General features: G+C 43.1%; 3 protein-coding genes across 3 annotated transcripts; 2 read left to right on the forward strand and 1 right to left on the reverse strand.

Moving 5' to 3' along the window:
• Positions 1 to 181: 181 nt before the first annotated feature.
• Positions 182 to 3668, forward strand: mrpl47 (mitochondrial ribosomal protein L47). Its single transcript, XM_080878737.1, has 7 exons — positions 182 to 327; positions 936 to 1084; positions 1348 to 1408; positions 1480 to 1576; positions 1651 to 1781; positions 2814 to 2909; positions 2995 to 3668. Exons 1-7 carry the CDS (start codon positions 194 to 196, stop codon positions 3104 to 3106), a joined length of 780 nt encoding a protein of 259 aa, XP_080734863.1. The 5' UTR covers positions 182 to 193; the 3' UTR covers positions 3107 to 3668.
• actl6a (actin-like 6A) lies at positions 3330 to 12705 on the reverse strand. Its single transcript, XM_080878735.1, has 14 exons — positions 12544 to 12705; positions 9627 to 9703; positions 8792 to 8966; positions 6772 to 6872; positions 6454 to 6551; positions 6220 to 6314; positions 5391 to 5497; positions 5140 to 5229; positions 5005 to 5066; positions 4738 to 4852; positions 4537 to 4617; positions 4313 to 4408; positions 4067 to 4153; positions 3330 to 3973 (listed from the first exon to the last, which is right to left on the reverse strand). Exons 1-14 carry the CDS (start codon positions 12566 to 12568, stop codon positions 3893 to 3895), a joined length of 1290 nt encoding a protein of 429 aa, XP_080734861.1. The 5' UTR covers positions 12569 to 12705; the 3' UTR covers positions 3330 to 3892.
• A 34-nt stretch (positions 12706 to 12739) lies between these two features.
• On the forward strand, positions 12740 to 16375 carry aldh7a1 (aldehyde dehydrogenase 7 family, member A1). The gene is made up of 2 exons (XM_080878734.1): positions 12740 to 12826; positions 14270 to 16375. Exon 2 carries the CDS (start codon positions 14275 to 14277, stop codon positions 15901 to 15903), a length of 1629 nt encoding a protein of 542 aa, XP_080734860.1. The 5' UTR covers positions 12740 to 12826; positions 14270 to 14274; the 3' UTR covers positions 15904 to 16375.

Below are 16375 nucleotides of genomic sequence, written 5' to 3' on the forward strand. Positions count from 1 at the left end.
ATAAGAGCACAGGTGTAATTTATTTTCAACTGAAATGTTATACGGGGTTTTATTATTAAATTAATATTATAATAATGTATTTAGCACCATAAAATTATTTAAAAATATATCTTTCTTCTTTTTTCTTTCTTTTTCTTTTTAAGAAAAAGAGACAAAATGCATTCTGGGTAATATGGGAAGCGCTACATCAAAAATGGCGGCGTCCTCATCCGCAGGACGCGTTTTGACTCTTTGCAAGCAGTTTCAAAATGTCTTTAGGATATCCTCAGCGACAAACGCGCGACAGGGCGCTGTTAGTTCGGCCAAATGCCAGACTTCTCTTCTCAGGTAAGAGATCAGTTTAATGCATTCCCCAAAACGGAACAATAATGTGGGTTAACAACGACACATTCAAAGCTGTCGGTCAACAGCTCAGCAGTCCCTGTTTGCGCAAAGATGCCAGTGATTGTTTACAGCAAAGTCAAAGAGACAGGTTTTCTTTATTACGGTGAGGTAGAAACCCCGAGTTCCCATGTTGATGTACTCAGTGGACATTTATGGTTTTATGGCTGTATTTAAGACTGAAGTGAGATTTTGACTGCTGTGATCGTGGGGTCTCCATTATGTCCCATCAATACACAGCTGTTAACTATACGTGTGAAAAGTAAGTCACAGCCTAAAGACCAACTGACAGGTCAGTGATGTTTTAGGACAGAAGAGGCTCCAAAGAACTTCAAATGATCCAAAGTCTTATTTGACGTTAAAGAGCTTAACACCAAAAATATCTGCCTGGGATTAAACCAGAAAGTGCTGAAATGTAACACTTAAATTTCAAGATGGAATTCCCTGAATTCAGTTTTTGTTGTTTGGGGGTTTTTTTAATTGCGGAAAAATAATTTACCTGCTTCGGCATTTGTTATCAGGCTTACTGTGTGCACTTTCTTCATGTTCAACAGGGAGAAGTCTCCCATTGTCACCCCATCCTGGAGCAATCCCATCAGCTCTCCAGGTCAGTATCGAGCTCTGCACACAACCATCAGCAGGAGAGGACTAGAGGAGTTCTTTGATTCACCTGAGAACTGGGGAGAGGCCAATGTGAAGTCAGGTAAAATATTACAGCACGCAAAGAGAACATTGTCTGCAGGTTTGATTGTAGTTTGAATCAACCTGAATATGTTCATTTTATTTGCACCTGAATGTAGATCAGTGTAAACACAATCTGCTAAACACTATTTATCAGCACAATTTGTTAAAAAGTATAGTAAATACTGTTTAACAAATTGTTTGTGGTCAGATGTGTGAGTTTAGAGTGACATGATCATTTTACTATTGCACTAACGAGGTTGTTATAACTTCTTGCACTATTAGGCGCACCGTGGACTGCCAAACAACTGAGAACAAAGAGCAACGAGGACTTGCACAAACTCTGGTGAGCTGTGTGGAAATGAAGCGTCTCAGTGGAAACATTTAGCGGCGTGTAACCCTCTGATTGTGTCTCAGGTATGTCCTGCTGAAAGAAAAGAACATGCTGCTCACACTTGAACAGGAAGCAAAAAGGCAGAGGGTCCAGATGCCAAGTCCAGAAAGACTAAGAAAGGTTCGTCTCATGCTGAGCTGATAGCTGACACGATGTAGGTGCCAATGATTATATGAGGCTTTCTCCCCTCCCAGGTTGAGCGGTCCATGATCAGGCTAGAGACGGTGGCGAAGGAGAGAGAGAGTGCACTGCGTCTGCTGCAAACAGGACAAGAGAAAGGCCGACCAGGAGCCTGGAGGAGGAACATATTTGGATATGTGTACTGGTGAGGGCAGTCTTGCATATCAGACCTACATGGGAAAAAGATATGTCATACCTTTATCATATGGTGATGGGGAAACGGCCTGTTTGCAGGACATAGTAGGTCCATATAAACACATGTGGTCCAAGCTTTGTTACACATATTTCATTCTCAGATTGAGCCTGAAAAATATTATCAGTGTTTTCTTGGATTGAAAAATAAAATAAAGAGTATTTACCAAGAAACCAGTTTAAGCTGCTTTCAGCTCTGCGATATGCTGCTTGATCCTGCTGGAAGCAGTCATCAGAAGATCAGCATATTGTTGTTATAAAGGGATGAAATGATCAACAACTATACTCAGCTAGGCTGTGGCATTTAAATAGCCCCCACACATCATACCACCACCACCATCAGCCTGAACTGTTGATCCGAGGCAGGATGGATCCAGGATTTCATGTTGTTTATACCAAATTTGGACTATTGTCTGAATGTTGCAGCAGAAATGAAATCTCATCAGACCAAACAATCTTTTTCCAATCTTCTGTTGCCCGGTGCTGGTGAGCCCTTGTGAATTGTAGCCTCAGTTTCCTGTCTGACAGGAGCGGCAATCCATGCGGTCTGCTGCTGCTGTGGCCCACCTGATCCTAGGTTTGACATATTGCGTGTTCAGATATGCTCTTCTGTATGCCTTGGTTCTAACATGTGGTGATTTGAGTTACTGTTTCCTTCCTATTGGCTTGAAACAGCCTATCAGTTCTCCCCTGAAACCACCAGGCTATTGTTTGGACAGAGAACTGCCACTCATTGGACAAATTTTCAGCAGTTTTGAACTACTTGGAGCAGCCAATCTGGCACTAACAACCACGTCACGTTCATCTTAACCTTGCCGCAATGCGATTGGCTTAAAGCGCTTCGAGTGCTCAGAGTAGAAAAGCACCACGTAAGCACCCGTCCATAGTTGTGGTAATGAGCAGCTGAACCGATTCATCCTTGGCAAAGCTAATTTGAGACTTTTATTGGACGCCCTGTAATCTCATTGATTTATTTCCTCCACAGGTATCGATTCAAAGAGTATGCTATTCCCTGGTACATGAACAGACGATACAAGCGCAAGAGGTTCTACACACCCAAGTTTGTTGAACCACATATAAGGTAAGACCAGTGTATGCAATATCATGTACATTTTTAAGTACGTGATACTTTTCTTACAAAGGATTTTACTTCCTTTCTCCTTCAGGCTGCGTATTGAGAATTACCTTCGGGAAAGGGCAAGGAATGAAAACTTAAAGAAGAGACGTCTCACCAAGTTACAGGAGAGGTTCCCCCAGATTAAAGCTCCTGCATCCTGAAAATGTGGATCTGACTAGTGTGAATCAGCTCATCAAATAGCCATGGATGGACTGAAACTGTTGTATGACCACCTTTCATGTGATCTCAAAGATAAATTATGTAAGATGGCTCTAAAGTGTGCCGCTCTCTCTATTTGACCCCGACTCCGGTGTTCTTTACGCTCCTGTATGAAAACCCTCAGAACTTAAGTAACCAGTGGGCTATTGAGACTACAGCACTCAGTTAATCATTAAAAAAAACCAACTTTATTTGTAAAAGACCACATGAAGCCAATGACAAGCAAGACTGAAAATTAAATACAGATTTGAGTTAATACCAGTAAGCACAGGTAGGAACGGACTGGCCTTTACCTGTGACGACTTGACCTGCTACATAGGAAGAAAAAAAAGGTTCATGAACGAGACGATATTCACGTCAAACTAACAGGTTGTTTTTCCAAATACATCCTAATCATCCCAAGTTTACCATATCAGCATTCTGCACAAATCATTTTGGCTTCTGTACTCTGTCGTTTTGATCAGAAACTTGACTTTTTGATTCGAGGTTCCCACCAACAACTTACAGATAAGGCAACCGGCCGACTTTCAGGGAGCTCTCAGAGGAGCTGAAATTGCAGATGTTTGTTTTCTACAGCAAATCCCAGACAGGTGTATGGACAAACTCTGTTTTAAAAACAAGTCGTACAAAAATAAAACAGCGAGGTGTTCCTGAGTCTGGGTCAGAGGGGGGAACCATTCACGACGTTGAGCTTGCAGTGAAAAAGACGATGAGGATCGGGGGTCAAATCAAGGGCACTTCCTGTCCACGCACTGCTTTCCTCCCTCCTCATACTCCTGTTTGGAGATCCACATCTGCTGGAAGGTTCCCTGGAGGATGCAAGAAAAATGTTTAAAAGACTCTGAAAACACTTTAGTGCCTTTAATGTGGTACAGACATGAAGTCATTTTGTGTGTCCTTACCAGAGATGCCAGGATGGAGCCTCCTATCCAGGCGCTGAACCGGCGCTCCACTGTAGTGCTGTTTGCTATCAGCTTCAACCTCATACTCTGCAAAAGCACGCGATTAAAGGTCTCTCAAAAAATGATGAACAAAATGTAGCAAATTTAAAATGGAAAGACAAACATTGCAGTACATCACTGACTAAAGCTAAAGATGGTACTGATAAAAACATATTTAGTGACATGCTGGCACTGGCTGATACTCACCGGAGGGGTTTTCTGGGAGAGTTCTCTGTTCAGTCGGTCAGTGAAGCCCTGAATGAGCGTGTTTCCACCAGTCACCACCACACTGCCATACAGACCCTTGGATAACAGTCACAGGTCAGTAAGTGGGGTTGTAGGGTTTAGGCACAGATACGAAGCACAAAAACTACTCAGATTACATAAAACGGTGTTTCTGAAAAGAAAATCCAGTTGAACGAGGTGCTTACAGGCCGGATGTCGATGTCGCACATTCCCACACTTGTTGTCACGACGTGGCCAACTCCTAGCATGGTGTTCCCAGACAGTCCCTAAAAGCGATCAAACACAAATGTTACATTCATAAATAAAAACATTTGACCACCTCAGAGCAATATACATTTAATCACCAGCGCCGTTCATTCATCCGGGACCTGCTGAGTAAAACTCACCTTAGCATTGGAGGGGTCAAACAGCCCCTCTGGGATCTTCAGCCTCTCTGCTCCAAAGTCACAGTTGTAGCCATTGGGCAGCTCATAGTGCACTGTGGGCATCTGGGCAGCAACCCTGATGAACAAAAGAAAAGGGGGGGAAAGTACTGAAATGTATCATATCGATCTATGTGTGAGTAAACATCTCTGGTTCTAATGTGACTCTTTTTCTAGTACAGCGTTAGAGTGAATCTGTTAAACTGAAGTACAGGATCAAACCACTCTCACTGTTCATCATATGGAGAGTCTGACACCTGCAGCACTGATGCCTGGAAGTCCTGGATTACACACTGGAAGAAAAAGACACACTTTCATTACCAAACATGTAATTATTATTACTGTGCTGCCGAGTTTGCTGCTTACATTACACATGTAGTTGTGCCAAGAGCGGGTGACTTGAGGTAGTTTCTCCTTTTTCTTCCAACTGGCTTGGGCTCCCTCCCGCACTGGATCCTGTATGGACAAACCCCCCCACTGTGGTTAGACTCATGGCAATAAGGGCTTGAACCCAGTAATGTGGCAATGATGTGTAGAAAAGCCAGGCGTGGTAAATGTTGAGCAAAGTTAATCATTTAACATTCATCAAATGAAACAATCACTCCCACAGATCGTACCTTCGATGCAATCATGTAGGGAGGGATTATCTCCACATTTAGCTCCTGAAACAGCTCCCTGCACTGCATGCTCATGAAGTCTCCAGCCAGGGGCGACTTGACGATGCCTGTTGAGAGTGAAAGAGTAACGCAACTTCAATGACACGGTAACTTTGTAGGCACCGTAACACATATCATTTAAAAGCACTCAAAGACCGTAATGTGACTTCAGTAACACCCCATTTATCATTTTCTACAAAGACTGCACAGTAACAGTGACCCTGAATGGATCACTCCCATTCCTGCTGGATTTTGTCCTCAGCATAATTAATAAATCTGGTCTTATTAACTAATGAATAAAACCTGACTTTGCTTTTCTATTTGTCAGATATCCTGTTCTTCATTTATCTTTAGAAAGACAGTAAACAAAAAAGGCCACAGAAAATTTTTGTGGATGTAGTGAAAGAGGACACGCAGAGTGCTGCTGTGACAGAAAACAATGCTGCTTAGGAAAACGTTAGATGGACACACGATCCGCTGCAGCAATCCCTGAAGGAAGGAGCCCAAAGGAGGAGGAGGGCAAGTACTTGACCAATCAGAAACGTTCACAGTAAATCCTGCTCCCAGTCTCACGATACCTTTGCAAAATAATCTCCCACAGTTCAAAAACATGCATGTTATGTTAACGGTCCATCCATCAGCCCTGCGACAGGCTGGTAACTTGTCCAAGGTGTACCCGCCTCCTGCGTTACGGCAGCTGGGATTGGCTCATCACAGCAAGCTGAGCTCTTCTGGTCAAACTGCAGTCCCTTTATGATTTTATGATGTGTATGTTACAATAGCTTCTCACCTTGCTGCAGAACATAGCCGTCGTGCACTGGAATTGCAGTAGTGTGTGTTGCACCACTGTCTAGAACCAGGCCTGTAGACCGCCCATTGGCAAAGCTTGTATGTTTAAAGTTAAAGAAATATGTGGTTTAAAGTCCAGCAGATGGCATGAAATTTCATCAGAGCTGTCTGTGATGATTAACTGAACGCACTGCTTTAGTGTCCGTCCTGGATGACGTGAAACAGTAAAGGATACGCAGAGAGCACGGCTGACTTGCAAAGGAAGAAGGCAGGAATGTTGTAATGCTCAAACATCAGCTCTGTTAGTTTCTCTCTCTTTGCTCGTGTGTTCCACTGCAAACACAGAACAGAAGTTAGCCCACTTACAACAAATCACTGCCAGATACACACAGATACCTGCAGATGGTGATGAGGGCAAGGACAGGAAACACACTCTTCACATGGCGCTGAGCTCAAATAGCTCAGATGTTAACATTAATGTGTCACATATTTATTTTTAAACAGAGCAGCAAATCAAACCGATTAATTTTTTGAGACTCAAAAGTTAACTCACCGACGCTTCTGACATGAGCACGGGGTGCAGGCTGGGTTCAGACTTGAAGTGCATCTTGTACGTGTGATCCAGAATAGCCTGGAAACTGTCCCAGTCCTCAACTAGAGGCAGAGTTAAGAGAAAACAAATGAAGGGCCTGGTAACTGCCAAACACCTCTGAAATCTTTTTTTATGTCACCGTACCTACATTAAAACATATGACAAAGCAATCACTTGTGCATAGAATAAGGTAGCCAAAACCATTTACATTTCATATGAAGAGCTGCAGCTTTTTGTTAACATTTACTAGTTTAAATTAAAAGACGTGAATATCAATCGTGGCTCAAGAGTTGGCAGTTCGTCTTGTAATCGGGCAGTCTCGGTCGTTGTGTCCTTGGGCAAGACACTTCACCCGTTGCCTGGTCAGAGGGGCTGGTGGTGCCAGTGTCCGGCAGCCTGGCCTCTGTCAGTGCGCCCCAGGGTGCCTGTGCCATCACCAGTGTGTGAATGTGTGTGTGAATGGGTGGATGACTGGGTGTAGTGTGAAGCGCTTTGGGGTCCATAGGGACTAAGTAAAGCACTATACAAATACAGACCATTTACCATAAGCAAATAACAGCAACGTTGTCATGCTAAGGCTTTGCAGTCTCTGTGGATACAGACCTCAAAAAGCCCCTTCATCAACACTATCATGTGTGTTGGGTCAGATGGCGGAGAAATTGGAGCAATTATAATTTTTTTTAGATAATAATTTGAGCACCAGGCACCATTTTTCCAGGTTAGCCCTCTAAGGGAGACTCTGGTCCCACTGTGCTCTTCTGCTGCAATTAAGATTTGTGTCACACTCATCTCTAAATAGCCTGAGAAACTCCAGTGGACCAGATTCTGATGAGCATCAGCAGCTAGGTCAGTGCACTGGGGCACTTGCCATCACTAATACTTTGGGTAAATGCTTTAAAAAGTGTCAACACCATCAGTGGACTGCAATCACTTAATACTTTAACTGGCAAAAGCCATTTATTATCTGTGAATCAAGCCACTACAAACAAACATGGCCATTACAATTTTTAGTTGTCCAACAGTCCAAAACCCAAATATAGAAGCAAACTGCTGCGATGTTAGAGCCTGAAATGGCTTAGTTAAATGAATTATATGAAAAAAAACTAACAGTAACTTTATGTCACTTCTGATACTAATAAATGTTCAAGTAAGTAAATCTGAAAACTAAGTAAAGGGCATTTAGGGCAAATGAATAATTGTTTCACCCAAAGAACAATCAAAAGATCAGTCGATGACGTGAACAACCATAAACTGCAAATATCTGAAATTTCTAATAAGGAAAGAAAACTGTTCAGCTGACCAGAACATAAAAACGAACCTCTAAAGCTTAGTCCGCTCCAGCATACAAACACCATCGCAGAAGAGCCAAATCACCAATTTAGTCTTTTTTAAACCAGTTTAGTTCATTTACAGCCCTGCTGCTCACTGGGGAACCAGACCAACAGCAGCAGCAACAGCCCTGGTTGGTGACCGTTAAACTGAAATCCAAAGTTTTTCAAAATAAGCCCAAACACAGTTTGGGTTATTCCGCACATGCCCCGTTATGACACAGACACTGCAGTAAACCACAGATTGCAGAGGGCTTGGCTTCCATCAGGAGAACACTGCACACCACAGCTGATGCTGATGAGCTGCCTTGAGCTTCAAATAATCTCATTAATATTCATGATGCGCTCCAGTCATATATATATATATATATATATATATATATATATATACACGTCAGCCAGGGTTTAACGAGCTCGCCAATGAAGTCGTTGTCAGACCAAAACAGACTAATTATGGATTTGGATCAAGCAGGCCAGATTATACACATTCACATTTGCATCAGAGATCAAAACCTGTTCCGTGTTTTCCAACAGCTCTTCTTCCCATTTATTTAAATCCTTTTTTACAACATACATATGAAAAGATCAAGGCCAGTCTTTTATGTACAGGTGAAAAAAGTCCTATTCTCCAATCACTTGGACTAAACGCTTACTCATGCCATTCTTGAGCGGAGACATGACCTCCATGTTCTCTCTGGGTACCCTCAGCTGATTGGTATCAATATAGTAGGTGGTGCCGCTCTGCTTGCCCTTGTCACCATCAGTCTCCATGGGTGTGCTGCCATCCTCTCGGTCAAGAGTCACACCTATTACTGTGGGAAAGTCCGCCTGAGATGGGACAAAAGAAACAAAACACACCAAATTACAGGTTAAGGCTGTTTGCAAGAGCCTGATTTCGGACCAGCATAACAACAGAAATTCACAAAAACTCCTTTCACAAAGTTAGTCATCCTCCTTTGCAGTGAGTGAATGAATTGACATTTTTGTGGAACACTGAGGTGCCATAATGTGATGCAATCCCTCCTGAATTATGAAGACAAACAGTTGGGAAATTTTCAAAAGTACCTGATTTGAATCTGGCCGTTTTTGACCAGTTTATTATGCAAAAACTGTATTTACAGTGTCTAGCTAAATGCTGAGAGGATTTTCAGAAGAAGAGGGTTATGTCAAAAGCAGAAAGAAAAAACATCTTTTAAATGGTAGAATTTGTGCTTGCATATAATCTGCTGATAGGCGATTAGTGTCCATCTGTAATGTCTTACATTTATTCACACAAGATTCATTTTATCCCTCAGGACTTGCACGTAAACCAGAGGAAACAGAAAAAGGAAGTATTCTGGAATAATCTGAACTCAATTTATGCCTCCTGCCTCCAAGGTGACTCCAACCCTGATTTCTCATCATTGCCGTTCCCCCAGAGGGATGTTGAAGATGCACAGAGGAAGAAAAGACACGTTGTTAATAAGGTCATTCGAGTGAGCCACTTACCTTGGGACAGTCTTCTCCTGCGTAGCCAGCTCTTACAGAATAAGAGCCAATGTCAAACACCAATGCTCCCACCTCATCTGCAGAAATAAGGGAAGGGCTGCGATTGAACATTTTTCGAATGAAGTTATGCACAAAATATGGGGGAACATTTTATTCCTGTAATTTGTACACAATGCGGGCAAAAGTATTGGGCTACACATCTTAATCTTTGAGTTCATGCATTTTCACTGCCACAGGTTTATAACATCAAGCTCCCAGCCATGCAGCCTTCATAAAATCTGTAAAAAAAAAACATGGGTCTTTGTAAAGAACTTATTGATAAATTAGACAGCAAATTATTTGAGACGTTCAACAATCTCTCCCAGAGTGATTGCAGTCAATGCACATCAGACTGCAACTGTTTGCAGAAAGGTTGCCACCAACAAGGTGAGATGTGCCTCCTTATTGATAGTATTCCCAGAATATTTTAATTTATTTAATAAAAGATTTATATTTAGTGTCACTGGATCGATACAATATCCCCACGCAAAACATCGCAATACTATGCTGTATCAATCTTAAATAATCATTAACCTCCTAAGACCCGAACTCTTCCACGGCATGCATTTTTGATTTCTCTTTGATATTTGGGCTGATTGGGATCCAATGAATGTAAAAAATATATATAAATTACTAAAAAAAAATTTTACCTGATTTTTTGTTTCTAAGAAAAATGAGAACCATATATGAGGATATTTGTTTAAAATTTCGACAGAACAGTAGCAGTATAATGTCCTCATGAGTGGATTTCAGGCCCTTGTAGAGCAAAATTGAGTATTTTGGTCTAAATAACCCAAAATGTGATGTCTTCATATGTGGATGCCAGGTCCTAAGAGGTTAAATACATTGAAGCTATCTATAAAGTGAGGTATCAAATACAAATTATATTACTTATATGTGTATATGCGTGCATGTGCGTTGTTTGTTGTTGTTTCTGTTCTTTTCTCCTCCCTCACCCAGGCAGCTGTCCCCACCTGTATGAAGACTGCCACCATCATCCCAGTCCCCAAGAGCTCTGCTGTGACAGCCAGTAGCCATCATGCCGATCGTCACGAAATGCTTTGAGAGGCTGATTATGGCCCACATCAAAGCCACCATCAGAGTCACTTCAGACCCACACCAGTACGCCTACCGGAAGAATCGATCCACAGAAGATGCCATCTCTTCTGTGGTTCACACCACCCTCACCCACCTGGAGCAGAAGAATTCCTACGTCTGTTTGCTCTTCATGGACTTCTTCTCCGCTTGCAATACAATTATCCCGCAGACACTTGTTGACAAATTACTGACCCTGGGACTGAGCTCCTCTCTTTGTAACTGGGTCCTGGACTTCCTGACCAACAGACCGCAGTCTGTGAGGATCCACAACGTCTCCTCATCTTCCAGAGTCCTCAGCACTGGCTCCCCTCAGGGCTGTGTGCTAAGTCCCCTCCTGTTCACGCTGCTTACATATGACTGCTCACCCATCCATCCAAGCTGTGTTATTATAAAGTTTGAGGACGACACAGCTGTGGCTGGTTGCATCACAAACAATGATGAGACCAGCTACAGGAAGGAGGTGGAACACTTGGAGGACTTTTGCAGGAAAAACAATCTCTGCTTAAATGAGAAGAAGACGAAGGAGATGGTTGTGGATTTCAGGAGGGGAAGACACACACCCCTGCACGTTGGAGGATCTGCAGTTGAAGTAGTACCCAGCTACAAGTACCTGGGTACGTACCTGGATAGCAACCTCACCTTGAAAAAAAACACTTCCAGCCTGATCAGGAAGGCTCACCAGAGCCTCTACTTCCTGAGGAGGTTGAAGCGTGCGGGAATGGAGAGCTCAGTCCTCATCTCCTTCTACAGATGTGCGGTGGAAAATGTTCTGTGCTCTGGCATCAACGTGTGGCACAGAAACTGCACTGTGGCACAGAGGAAAGCTCTACAGAGGGTGGTGAAGGCTGCACAGAGAGTTGTCGGAGGCAGCCTCCCAACCGTCACAGACATATACACCTCCAGATGAATGAAGGACCCCACTCACCCAGCACATACATTCTTTGTCCCCTCAGGCAGGAGGCTGAGGAGCATTAAATACAAAACCAGCAGACTGAGAAACAGCTTCATTCCAGAAGCTGGGAAACTTCTCCATGCATAATGGACAAGAACTGTTATTGTAGCACCTTAACCACTACTGACACTGTCACTTTATCAATGCTGGTCATCATGCCCTTTGCTGCTAAAGTATTTATTTACACCTATATTTATACCCACACTCTATACTGGTACTCAGCTTGTTGCACTCTACTTATAATATTATTTATTGTATTGTCTTATTAGCTCCTTGAATCCTTTCTAAGCATCTTACTATAAGCCGCATGCGTCACTAATGAAAAGGTCTATTCGGTACCTACACGTTTATAACAACTGACACCGGCTACCCGGAGGAACTATGAAGTTATTCTCTGTAAAACACAGGAACGACAGGATGGGTCATCAGTATGTCTTTGCAGGGTCTTTGTATTGGGTTTATCGCGATGAGAGCCTCGGTATCGTCATAACTACCGTTATTTTTACCGTTACATAACATAAACGGTATTTGTTCGTGAGCTCGGCAAGCCCATTTTCATTCATTTCCTTGCTAGCTAGACGACACCGGCTGAGTGACTTGTATAACACTTCACGTCTGCACGACTAAGCACCTGTGATATCTATATATTTGAACAGCCCTAAACACATGAGAATTAAAATGGACACAAGACTATATCGCTGACCAACTACGAAGCAGAACTTTAGCATAGCTAGCATAACGAGCTAACTAGCTACAAAGCTGGCTAGCTCCAACCAGGGACAACGTGGACGACAGTTGTGTATAAAATCAGCATATTATCATACTCACCACCACCGTACACTCCACCACTCATCCTCTAAGTTATAACGACAGTAACTTTAACAATATATGTTATTACAGGAGAAACACAACCACAAAGCGATTAATCACAACAAAGGAAATCTGCTAGCATGCATCAGTCCAACAAAGCGGGCTCCACAGTGCTTCGAGACAGCTGTCCAATCAGAGAGCAGCAATTCTCAGTACTTCCGTTTCCACGGTGATAGTCGGAAGTGACTGCGAGTACTTCCATGCTTTGGAGTGGACGTGGCCCTGAGGATTTCATATCGACGTGAGTTAAAACTCGTCATAAGTGTCTCAAATGTAACTTTAAAGATTAAAAATCGATGCACGGATCGTGCACGTGCAGACTTGATGAGTACACGCTGGTGTTGGTGAATGAAAAGTGGAGGACCTTGAGTCACGGTCACGGTCAGACTCAAAACATTGACTGTTCTAAGCGAGCATGTCCACGCTGAAAAAGCAGCAGCGCTGTTGTACGGACACGCTTATATTAGAAAATCGGAAATGCAATCCTTAGATTACACGTTATGCGTCATCATTGTCCAGCTTTTGCAGCTCAATCCAAGTTTTCCAGCCTCGTGTTTGTCCGGTGTTGGGTTAATTGCGCAAGCGCACGGTGGAAATGGTTAAGGAACTTGCTGGACAGTAGCAGAGTAGCCTCAGGAAAGGTGTTTATATAACTGTGCCTCTTCTCGATTTCTAATTACTAAAATACACTTTTTATGTAATATGTAGGTTCATACATGTCGCAATAGTGATGTTTACCATGTTATTAATTCAAAGTTAATATGAATATATCTTTGAAAGTTTTATCTTTTTATGGATTACTTATGAGGCCCAGTTGGCTCTTGTTTGTTAACAACCTGCAATATTAGACCAAGACAGTAACACTGGTTGTGCGATAAAAAGCATGTATTTTTGTTATTGATTAATTTAAATCAATTTGCTTTTTTTTTTTTCCATCCATAAAACATCAGAAAATTGGAGATAGCTCTGTTGTTTCAAGGTGGTATCATCAAAATGTTCCTTTGGCTAATAATGACACATCAATAAGATTATGTTTACTTTTTAAAGAGTATGAAACTTAGCACTTGTTAATTTTTTTTGCCTTAATGTTAGCTATAGGTTCATTGGTTGATTTATAGATTAATTAATGAGTTGAATTAGTTGTAGTAACAAAGTCAACACAGTCCGGTGGGTTACACATTCACCTAACAGAGTCTCTCTGAGACTTCGTCAGAAAGGCCACTCTTTACAAAAATCCGACAGCCAGCACTGCCTGCTGTGGTGACCCTTTGTGAATACAGGGAGCAGCTGAAGGTCGCTTCGTTAATAATAACGTCTTGCATTACAAGACCTACATTATGTTCACATTTTTATTTTTGTGGAAAGTTATGAAAAATAGCTCATTTTATTAGATCTAAATATTTAAAGCCAAATGTTAAATGTTGCAGTGAAGCTGGCGGCTCATCACCCTGTAGGGGAAAAATATCAAACCTTTTTGGGTCTTTTCAGCCTTTCAAATGTAGTTTAGGTTTTTTGCTGCCTTTATATAACTTTAAGCTCCATTGTTGTATGGAGGATTTAAGACATCTCTTTTAGGTCTAGAATGTAGTTTTCATTCCTTTTTTCACTTTAAAGCTGAAATGTCAATAATTATTTCTGAATTCTCTTTAGTGCAAAATAAATTTTTAACTTTGCTTCCTTCCAGCACTCATGCAGCGCTGCACCACACTGACCCTTGCTCGGCACAGCAGGCTCCTCTTAAGAAGTAAATTTGCACTTGCCCAGTGCCAGCAGTCAGCAGCTATGTCAAGTCTCCTGATCAACCAGCCCAAATACGCGTGGCTCAAAGAGCTGGGTTTGTCTGAGGACAACCCAGGTGTTTACAACGGTAGCTGGGGAGGTAGTGGGGAGGTTATCACGTCATACTGCCCTGCCAACAATGAGCCGATTGCCAGAGTTACCCAGGCTACTTTGGCGGAGTATGAAGAGACTGTTCAGAAGACGAAGGAGGCTTGGAAGTTGTGGGCAGACATTCCCGCTCCTAAAAGAGCGGAGATTGTGCGACAGATTGGGGATGCATTGAGAAAAAAGATTAAAGTACTTGGAAGTCTGGTGTCACTGGAAATGGGCAAAATCTATGTTGAGGGAGTTGGTGAAGTTCAGGAGTACGTTGACGTCTGTGATTATGCAGTTGGTCTGTCTAGAATGATCGGCGGGCCCATCCTGCCTTCAGAGAGACCGGGTCACGCCCTCATTGAACAGTGGAACCCAGTCGGCCTGGTCGGCATTATCACCGCCTTCAACTTCCCCGTAGCTGTCTACGGCTGGAACAACGCCATCGCTCTGACCTGCGGCAACGTCTGCCTCTGGAAAGGAGCTCCGACCACTCCTCTCACAAGTGTTGCAGTTACCAAGATCGTGGCTGAGGTGCTGGAGCAGAACAATCTCCCTGGCTCAATCTGCTCCATGACCTGTGGCGGAGCAGATATCGGCACGGCCATGGCAAAGGATGAGCGTGTGGATCTGTTGTCCTTTACTGGCAGCACTTATGTTGGCAAGATGGTGGCCATGATGGTGCAAGAAAGGTTTGGGCGCAAGCTGCTGGAGCTCGGTGGCAACAACGCCATTATCGTGTTTGAAGATGCTGACCTGAATCTCGTGGTGCCCTCTGCCGTCTTCGCTTCCGTCGGAACCGCTGGCCAGCGCTGCACCACAACCAGGAGGTTGATGCTGCACGAGAGCGTTCATGACACAGTGGTTGAAAGTCTCGCCAAGGCCTATAAACAAGTCCGCATCGGAGACCCCTGGGACCCCAGCACCCTCTATGGTCCTCTGCACACCAAGCAAGCTGTCAAGCAGTACCTGGCTGCCATCGAGCAGGCAAAGCAGCAGGGCGGCACTGTGGTGTGTGGAGGAAAGGTGATGGACCGTCCTGGAAATTATGTGGAGCCCACCATCATTACAGGACTGGCTCATGATGCCTCTATTGTCCACACCGAAACCTTTGTCCCCATCCTGTATGTCCTGAAGTTCAAGACAGAGGAGGAGGCATTTGCCTGGAACAATGAGGTGAAGCAGGGTCTGTCCAGCAGCATCTTTACCAAAGATCTAGGCCGGGTTTTCCGTTGGCTTGGCCCCAGAGGGTCAGATTGTGGCATCGTAAATGTCAACATTCCCACGAGCGGAGCAGAGATCGGAGGAGCTTTTGGTGGGGAGAAACATACAGGCGGTGGAAGAGAGTCAGGCAGTGATTCATGGAAGCAGTACATGAGGCGCTCGACATGCACAATCAATTACAGCAAGGATCTTCCTCTGGCCCAGGGAATCAAGTTTGAGTGAGCCAGCCGGCTTTAAGCGTCGATGAGCCCCGAGGACAACACTAAATAGTTTGAATGGCCAAGTGAAATGCATGGTAATGCATTTGCATTCAGAAAGGTCAGCTTGTGTTTAGATCTGTCTCAGTCACATAGGATAAGTGTATCTGTATGAATGTAGTTTAAAAATATTCTGGATTTAAAACAGTTTCAGGAGTTTTTGTTCAAGGTTAAATTTTCCCCCAAATGTGTGCACCTTTCTACAAGCACTTAATGAAGTTTGGCTAATCGATCAATTACAATCGTTACATTTTGGAAGAAAAACTAGACAAAGTTGTAAATGTGTCGATCGTTGCAGTTCACCATTAACAGAAATGTTGCGTAGTCAACACTGGCTGTTTTGCACCCAGTTAACACATGAATATACTGTAATTTCTATAATACACAGTATTTTCCAGGCAACCAAACAACAATAAAAGGCAATGGGTTGACATGTG

This window comes from Rhamphochromis sp. 'chilingali' (assembly GCF_963969265.1).
Source record: "Rhamphochromis sp. 'chilingali' genome assembly, chromosome: 3".
In the NCBI taxonomy this organism is placed as follows: Eukaryota; Metazoa; Chordata; class Actinopteri; order Cichliformes; family Cichlidae; genus Rhamphochromis; species Rhamphochromis sp. 'chilingali'.